At 52.9% G+C, this 9,500-nt stretch overlaps 1 protein-coding gene across 1 annotated transcript; it reads left to right on the forward strand.

Moving 5' to 3' along the window:
- Positions 1–3,796, forward strand: LOC134138894 (T-cell activation Rho GTPase-activating protein-like). Its single transcript, XM_062573087.1, is given in 9 exon segments — positions 1–508; positions 980–1,155; positions 1,348–1,509; positions 1,817–1,926; positions 2,024–2,219; positions 2,423–2,525; positions 2,594–2,602; positions 2,818–3,215; positions 3,218–3,796. Coding segments are annotated over 9 exon segments (2,241 nt in total).
- The last annotated feature ends 5,704 nt before the right edge of the window (positions 3,797–9,500 follow it).

Genomic DNA, 9,500 nt, shown 5'->3' on the forward strand with positions numbered 1-9,500 from the left:
ATGGGGACCCCGAGCCGCTGCCGCGTGTCCCCATGGCGGGGAGGCCCATGGGCAGCAGGAGCGAGGCCGTTGCAGGGCTCGTGCTGCCAGGCAGCGCTGCTGGAGGCTGCGCAGGCTGCGGGGCCCTTGTCCGCGCTGCTGGGGCTGCCGGGAGGGAGAGCAGCCAGGGCCGGGGCTGACGGAGCTCTTTGCGCGCCCTTCCCTGTGCACAGGCAGAGCCAAGGAGCCCCGGGAGCCAGGGTCACCCGCCTGCCCTCCCTGCGGCTCCTCACCAAGGTGGTCGGCTTCTACGGCCCCGTAAGTGTCCGCACGGCCTCCGCTCCGCCCCGAGAGCCGCTTGGCTTTCCCACCCGACCACACAACGGGTTGCTCACGGAGGCACCTTGCTCTCTCGCCCAGGAGGCGTCGCTGACGGCCAGGACCGTGGAGGCGCTCATTTTGGCAGAGGTGAGCAGCGGCTGCCTTTGCCCGGCCCTCGATGGCTGCGGCCGGGTGGTATCTCAGCACGGTGCGGGCGCCTCTCCCGGGTGTGCAAAGGGAGCCAAGGCCCCGGGCTGGGGCAGAGCGCGGCAATGCCGCCCAGCTGGAGCAGCGCGCTCGCGGCCTCGCTGCTGCGGGGCGGCTCGGTCGGCTGAAGCCCTTTCTTGCAGGCTGCAGCCAAGCAGTGCCCCCGGGCGGACCCTTCAGCCGTCGAAGAGGCACTTTGCTGCTCGGCTGGTGAGTGGGAAAAACAAAGCGGGGCGCTGCCTTCTTCCATCCTGCTTGCAAAGCGGCGCTTGTGCCGGGCTGCCTGACCTGCCACCAGCGGTGACACGCCGGAGCTCACGAGCCCCGCGGGCAGCCGCAGCTGCTCTTGCTCTCTCTCGCCATGCAAAACCTCGGTGCCTGTAAACGTGCTGCAGCACGTGGCGCTGCGCACAGGCGAAAGGCGCCTCAGGCCCATTTGCTGAAGCCGTGTTTGCTTTCCTCTTGCTTGCAGCAGACGGAGCCAAGGGAGGGCGGAAGGTGGCGATCTCATGGCCCCTGGCTTGGAGAGGAACCTCTGCCACCGGGGACTGCCCAGGGCAGCTAGGCTCCGGCCCCCAGCTGTCTCTCTTTGGGCAGCCTCTGGCCCTCATCTGTGGGCCAGGTGATGCCCTGCCCCAGCCAGTCCAGGTAAGCAAGCCTGGGGAGAGGGGTGTCCTGCAGGGATGCCTCCACTGCAGTGCCTGCAGTTCAGCATTCCCGCATGAGGCTGCACAGGAGACAGCGAGGGTACTGCCAGGGGACTCTGCGTGGAGCAAGAACGGCATGGTAAGCCGAGCCAAGCAGAGTGCAGCGACGAATCCAAGGCTGTCTGTTTGACAGGAGCTCCTGGACCTACTCTACGAGAGAGGCCCGGCCACCGAGGGCATTTTCCGGAAGGCGGCCAACGAGAAGGCACGCAGGGAGTTGAGGGAAGAGCTGGACAGAGGCACGCAGGTTGATCTGTCAAGCAAACCCGTGCACCTGCTGGCAGTGGTGCTGAAGGTGAGTTCTGCTGACTTGTAGCTGGGAGAGCCCAGGGCGACTCTGCGTGGGCCCATGCCAGGGCCTCGATCGACCTAGGAGGGACTCCGTGCTAAAACTTGCCCAGAGGCACCACACTCCGAGGCTCAGGCTAAGCACCCTTGGGCATTTTCCTGTGCCACGGGATGGTCAGCTCCAGCAGCTGCACCTTTGAGAGCAGCTAGCTCAAAGCTAGCTGCCTCCCAGGGAGTCACCGAAGTCACGGGCGTGCTGCCTCTCTGCTCCCTGCTAGTGCCCAGAGCCTCACATAGGTGCCTTGGCCTTGCAGGACTTCCTGAGGAACATCCCCTGCAAACTCCTCGTGGCCGACCTCTATGACAACTGGCTGCTAGCGCTGGAGAAATCCAGCCTGCAGGAGAAAATTGCAGGCCTGAGAGAGTAAGTTTTGCCACCCGTCCCACCGCTGGGGCTCAAAGCAAGAAGCAGCAGCCCCTGCCGCCTGCACTCCTCCTCCTGTTTGTTTGCGTTCCCGCAGGGTGGCTGGCCTGCTGCCTCCAGCAAACCGCCTCTTGCTCCGGCGCTTGCTCTCTGTGCTCCACCACATCAGTGAAAGTGCAGAGAGCAACCGGATGGATGCCAGCAACCTGGCGATCTGCGTGGGGCCAAACATGCTCAGCCCCGACATGGACACCACGCTCCCACTGGCCGTGCAGAAGGAGAGCAACGACAAGGTCTGTTGAATCCCGCACCCTGCTCCCCTCCCCTGAGCTGGGGCTGAGGCTGCCTTGCTCATAGCGGGCCACGAGGCTCTGAGCTCTGGCTGCGGCTACACAAGGTTGCTGCCGCCGCTGCAGAAACGTCCCTCAGGAGCACAAAAGGCTGCTCACGTCGTTTGCAGCGCCTCGCACTGAACTCCGGGGCTTTCTGTGTGCAGGTGACGCTCTTGGTGGAGCTCCTCATCCACAACTGCGCAGCAGTATTTGGGGATGACGTTGCCTCGACCGAGGAGTCACGGGAGCACACAGGCAGCTCCACAGGTACGAGCACGGAGGGCTGCTTTTGCCGTGCCAGGGCTGCTGCATCACTTTGTGTAACTGGATAGCAGAAGACATCTGTGGAAATGCCGAGAGGTGCAGAGGGTTCAGGAGGGTCTGGCGGGGTTTCCCTAGTGGAAGGCTTTCCAGTACTTCCATGCACAGGAACAAAGGTTTTGCCTTTGCATCCCCTGCCAGGGGGGAGGGGACACGATGCTGCAGGGAAAGTGCCCTGACATCTTCCCATGGCCTCTAAAAGGTGCCTAACAGCTCACTCTCCCCACAAAACACCCAGGTGCTGCTCAGCAGAACAGTGCTGCCTGCAACAGCCCCGAGCCTGCAGCTGAAGGCAGCCCTGTGAACTGCCACCAGGAGCAGCAGCCCAAAGCAGCAAGTGCTTTGGGGAGCAGCACCTATCCCACCTGCCTCTCTGCCCCTCCGCTGACTAGTCAGAAGAAGGAGGTCAGCAACATGCCCAGGAGCTTCTCAGAGGCAGACCTGTCCTGCCAGAGCAGCAGCCTGGAAGGCAGGAGATGGGATCCGGAGGCAGCCAAAAGAGAGGAGCCTTTTCCCAGTCAGGAGACAAAGTGCAGCGTGGAGAAGGGGGCTCTGGAAACAACGCCTTGCCATCCTGCAGGCACGCTTGTCAAATGGCACTCCCTCCCCACAATATCCTCCGGCTGCTCCCTGCAAAGCTCCTTTTCTCCTCTGATGGCTCAGTCTTCACCACCTCTTCACTAGTTTCACTCCCGAGCCCTGCCCCCCCCCCAAAAAAAAAATCTTTCCGAAGAACGCCCAGGCTTTTCCCATCAAGCCCAAGGAGGACAGCTGCCCACCCGGCACACACATCAGGAAGCGCTGCAGGGCGTTCTCTTGTGCAAAACACAGCAAAGCGCTCAAAAAAGTCCCACATTCTGGAGACCTGGAAGAGTCTCAGCAGAGGCATCTCTAAGGCATCTGCTCAGGGACAGAGTTTCTGCCCTGAAGGCTTTGGGGGTGGAATGTGCAACCCGCAAGGTTCCCCTTGGAAGAAACTTCCCCGTGAGTTTCCCAGTGACCCCCTGTGGGAGCTTATTGACGGAGAGACTTGTCAGAGTCCTGCCAAGAGGCGACAATCTGCGGCACCCGTTGGAAAGGAGACCGGAAACGGGTGCCAGAATGTCTATGAGCAGAGGTCCCAAACATTCCTGCCCCTTCGGTTCCAAAGCAATTGTGAGCTTGGTGAGGAACCTCGGCGTTGTGGAGACCACCCTTCTCTGGAGTCAGTATTCTAGCCAGAGCTCTGCATGATTTCTGAAGACCAGCTTTGCATGCAACTGTGAACCAAACCCCCTGGCAGTATTAAATGCTTTCCAAGAGGAAAAGTTGCCTGCCTCATCTCTGGCACTCTCCCTCCCTCCCTCCCTCCCTCCACGCGCACGTTTACTCCAGATAGGCTGAGGTGACCAGGGATGTAAGTGGGGATTATGGCAACAAGATGTGCCCTGTGGGAAGGGTGAGCCTCTCTGCTTTGCCTCTACACCCCGGCAAGGCTCCCAAACGAGCGACCCTCCCTTGCAGAACGTGCTCTTAGCTGCATCCCTCGCAAGGGCTGCTAAGGACTGAGCCCGTAAGTCAGGAGAGCAAGTGCAGTTGTGTGTGCGGGTTCCTACTGGAAAGCTACTGAGATGTGGCCGGCCTCGGCCGCTGCGGGTAGCGCAAAAGACACCTCTGGCAAACGGGTGTTTCTCCCTCCAGTAGCGGTTAACGAGTGATGGGTCAAAGAAAGGAAACAACTCCTCAGAGAGGGCAGGGCAAACTGGGAGGGGACCTGTGGAGGGCTGCCATCCGGCCTCCCACGCGGTCCGTGAGGAGCTGCCCTGGGATGGCCAGACTAGAGCAGGGTTGCAGGTGCCACCTTGCAGGAGCGCCAAGCGAGCAGGGAAAGGAGGGAGAGGCAAAGCTGGTGCTGCAGCAGTAGCGACCAGAGAAGCTTGGGTGGAGTAAATGGAGGGCTCGTCCTGGCTGGTGGAGCTCAGAGCTGTGCAGATGGTGCTGGAGCAAGCGGCCTCTGGTGTGTGCGCACACTCAGGCGCTGCCTGGGCCGCTGCCAGCTGGGGGCTAGAGAAGTGGGTGCAAAAGAACGGGCAAGGAAAAGGTAGAGACGCCAGGGGGAAGCAACCCTGGGAAGAGTTAGCACCTGGCTGAACCAAACAACAGCTGCGATGTGCGTGCCTCCAACCAGCAGGAAAGGGCAAAGGGGAGTCTGATGGCTCATCATTTGGCTACAGTTGCTGTGTGGGCCACCTGGGAGGCAGAAGGGCTAGGCAAGCGGTGGCACATATGGCTGGGGCACCACAGGAGTCAGGAGCTATTTCCAGAGGCTGCAAGGAGACGATGGCCTGAGGCAAAAGCGCTGCCCAGACAGGCTGTAGGCTCATGCCATTCTTGCCAAGCACTGGGACAGGAGCCGTCCAAAGGACAAGAGCCTGTCCATCTCAGCACAGGTAGGCTAGTGCAGGACACCTGGCAGCGAGATGATACTGGTGCCTTCAAGTGAACGCCTGGAGGCTGGAAACACCTCCTGGCGGGAGGAGAAATAGTTAGCAAGGTGGGGAACATGCCCTGCAACAAGTCTAGCGAGTGCAGCCGCTCTCCACCGGTGGTCTGCTCCTTGCAGACCTCTGCTTTGCCTGCACAGAGAAAGACAATGTGAGCATGGACCCTCTTTGGAGAGGAAGGATGTACAGACCGGGCATGCTTCCAAAGGAGTATGACGGGCTTTCCACTTACCTCCTCGCTCTCCAAGGAACGGCAGAGCCAGGAGAGGGGAGGGACTGCTAAAACTGCAGCTCCACAAGGGTGACTCCCTTAATTCCCCTGAGGGGGGATCCCCACTTAGTGTGGGAAGTGGCAAGTGGGCTGGAGAAGGGGCAGGCGCCAGGGGGAAATCCCCCAGCAAAGGGGTACTGCAGCAGTGCCCATCAATGGCCAGATCAGTGCCGCCAGACCGAAGGGAGGGAGCACTTGTTCCTGGCGCTCTACCTTGCACAGCCTCCCACCTCAGCGCTCCCTGCACAGCCTGCGGCTCTGCAATTGCAGCCCTCGGGACGCAGGGCACAGCCCTGGGCACTTCCTCCACGCCCCGAGGGAGACGCCTCTCTTTGCTCAGCTTTCCCCTCAGCCCTCCGCGGCTCCTTTCTCTGCCTCTCACTCTACTGTAGAAACCTGTGGCTTCACAGCTCACACGCAGCTGGCCACCTGTGTCTGGGCTTTACACACCAGCTCTCTAGCACAGCTGCATCGGAGGTGAGCAAGGAACAGTGAGCAAGGTCATTCATGACCCCTGCAGAGCCCGGCACTCCAAGCAAGACATGACGTTATGTGACACTGTGCTCAGACTTCTGCCCTTCTCCATCTTCCATCACACTGTCCATTACTGTTTTACCTGATATTTTTGATGATTTTTTATCCTCATTTTTACTGAAACTATTAGAAAGTTCTTATTTTTCCTATCTCTCAGGAACAATCAGAACTTCAGTGTTACGCATCACCTTACAGAACCAGAAGTGCTGATTGCTCAGGCTCAGGCTAATTGCTCAGTCTTCAAATCACTATTTTTCTTTTTCTTTCATTCTGTTGATTAATGAAGACCTTTTATAATGGAAAAAGTTAGCCCAGTATCAAAGTTGTAAAGCTGTGACATGGTTTGTTTGATCCAAGAAAAGGAGACTTCAGAAGCTGTGTGGTCCAAAGATCCAAAGACAGTAGGCACTTTCTGGTGAGTTCTCCTAATTTCTGATAGGGTCTGATATTTTTTCCACTGAAAAAGGAAAGCTAAAATCAAGGGGCATTGCCACTCCTAGTGCTGCTTGCCCCTGCCCCATAACCACTCTACCTCACTCCTGGGAGCAGAGAGGTTGTGGTGGGATCAGTAATAAACTGCTAATAATCAAGGAATCTTTTTAACTTACCTTTCCTTAGAAATGAGAGGTGTCTTGTACACAGTCACACTACATCCCCTAGGTGATACGGAGCAGATGCTGAAACACAAATACTTGAGTTGCTCGAGGCCTCAAAAGTGGTCAGGCTCTGATAGCCACGCAGAAGTTGGGATCTTTCAACTGAATTTGTGCAATCCTTCACCTGGCCCTGTTATTTCTTCTCCAACTTACACTATTTTCTCCTTTAACCAGATGCTGAGACCAGCAGATCCCCGTCACCTACAGCAGGACACCTCTGTGCAAGCTCCTTCTGGAGAGAGCTGAGCTTGCCGAGGCTGCTGAGGTGCTACTGCCTCCCACATCTGTTCTCCCCACACACTGCTTGCACACCCATGCTGCATTTTTACACTCCCTCTTCAGGTTGGTCCAGAGAAAAATCTTTGGGTTTTATAGATGTCTAAAGAAGGAACTAGCACTGGATTTGAGAGGAAGATGATCACTTAACCAAACATACTGAGCGACTTTAGAGCCAGTTCCCCCATTTTGGGCCTTGCTTTCTCTGTTCTCACAAAAATCAGAACTTGGTCTTGAGCAGACTGTTTTGTGTAAGCAGTGGTCATATTTCCCCTTGTCTGGGAGTTCCTCTTTGGGCCAGTTTTAGCAAATTGTACCAAATTAAATGCATGATAAAACATTAAAACACATGATAAAACAGTCATTAATCTTTAGCAAAATGAGATCTTTTCCCTGCATAATAGCATATATATCAAGTATCAGTTCAGAATAAAGACCTGAGCACTGGCAGCTCCCTCTGACAACAGGTAGAAGAGCGCTAGGACCAAATTCTGACCAGCCCCTTGGATCACTATCCCTTACTCGCAACAGTAAGTTTCAGCAAGAACTATTGCTCCAGGATAGGTTAGTGGGTTCACCTGGTGAAAAGATAATTTTTGTAGTTTCCTCAGTTGGAATTAAATCTTGAAGAAATAAGGTTTTCTGACAAGGTGAGAAATCACAGGCAACATCAATGATAGGAAGTATCACTTTGGGAACAAAAAAGGAAGAAAACATAGTAAGATCTGAGACCATTTATCAGTTGATAACAAAGCTGTATGAAAACATAGTAAGATCTAAGACCATTTATCAGTTGATAACAAAGGGATTGCAAGTCATAGCAAACAGGGACAAATTCTTTTATCTTCTACAAATAAAAAGACAACTATAGAAAAATTATCCACTGAGAAATTTTTGAAGACAGTAAGCCCATATTGAAAAAGTAGTTTCTGAAGTTCTAAATTCCCACACTGGTATACCTCAATGGCATGAATGCTTGATAATGTAATCTTTTCATTTCTCAAGACATGTGTTAGCTACCGAAAAAAAAAATGTCTTTTGCCTTTTCTACTGTTGTGACCGTATGATAGAATAAAATTTAGTATATCCTTACTGAATAATTTTTGCTCTCCATACTTAAAGCTTTATATCACAGCATCATTATGTGTAGAAGAAGAACTAAATCTTTATGATAAACTCACACTTCATACCTTGGCATTGTATAGATGCCTTTGTTCAAATGAATTAATATACCAAACTGGGCTCTTCATCTGTAGCATCCCACACTGATATCCTTAGGCATAGGTACACGAATTGTAGAATGTCTGTCCTTGGTCCTCCAGTTTATTTACTTTATCCTACTCATTTTCTCTATCTGAATATAACCTTTTTTCAGGGGTAACAACCCAGCAGCCTTATACCACTTGCCAGTGGATACAGGGACAAAGACTTTTCAGTGTCTTGCTGATTTCTAATTAAGCATTTTTAATTCATTCAATTACTGTGAACCTAATCCTGTTCTCACTATCAAAGACAGAAAAACTCCCATTGGCTTGAGTGGGAATGTGATGAGAGCAGTAAACAAGTCCAATCTGGAAACAGATGTGCCTTCTGGAGAAGCAGAGACCATGGCATAAGGCCTCCCAGAAAACAATCCAAAATGCAAGCCGAACAGCACTTCACGGTGCCTATCTGTTCTCTCTACACAATGTGAGGAGAAGAGTTACCTGCCTGCAGCTGTGCCTACTCTTCATGCTGAAATGACTTCATTCACACGGCATTCTTTACAGGCCGCACAACAACAACAAAATGTCATGCCTTTGAGATATGTAAATTAAATTACTTGGTTTTGCACACAGAATTTCAGTCATTAGAGGGAGAGATAATGATTTGCAATATGCTTTTGAGAAGAAACACACAACAATAATCTTACTTACTTTACACTTTAATTTCCTAATGTGCACATGCACATGGAAGACTTGTCTGTGCAAATGTCAGTTATCAAAGAAATGTCAGACTATGGTTAATTTAATACCACTACCTCTTAGGCTCAAGTACACAGCCAAAGTTCAAGAACTACCAAGGTTGCTTCTTTTAATCAAAATTTTAAGAGAAATCATTGATGTGCACCAGTTAGATTCTTGCTGTAGTGTGGATTAAATATACTCAGACGTATGAGGCAATAGGGAAAATGAGTTGTTAGGAACTTTTTACTAAATGATTATTTTCTTTCCAAAAGAAAAGAGTTTACTTGCAACCAGATGGACCTGAATCAGTTTGTCCGACGGACCTGAAATATTCCATTGCAGGTCAGTGTAATGTTAAATTACATTTCTGCTCTGTGGTAGTCTCATGGGAGCTGCACTTTTGGAGCTCTGCTTCTCAAATAGCTGTAACTTTCATGGCAAATATAGCCTTTCTCTGACTGAGCAGCACAATATCTCCTAGGAGCCACAAACTGTAGTTACAAGGTATTATCCTTTGTCCCATGTGGAGTTTAAAGTAAATGCTGTGATACAGGAACTCCCTTGGGAATAGGAAATTTATTTTTTCTCTGCTATAAGGAAAAGTGTAAATAACATCTTTTGTCTCCACTCCATCCCTTGAAAAAGAGACCTCTCTGCCCATGCAAGGCTCACCACACGCCACCTGCAACGCCGTGCTACTGCTCCCTCTCTGCAGCCTGGGGTCAAGTGCTTGGTGCTAGGATGGTTTTAACAAA

Source organism: Rhea pennata, chromosome 3 (assembly GCF_028389875.1).
Source record: "Rhea pennata isolate bPtePen1 chromosome 3, bPtePen1.pri, whole genome shotgun sequence".
Classification (NCBI taxonomy): domain Eukaryota; kingdom Metazoa; phylum Chordata; class Aves; order Rheiformes; family Rheidae; genus Rhea; species Rhea pennata.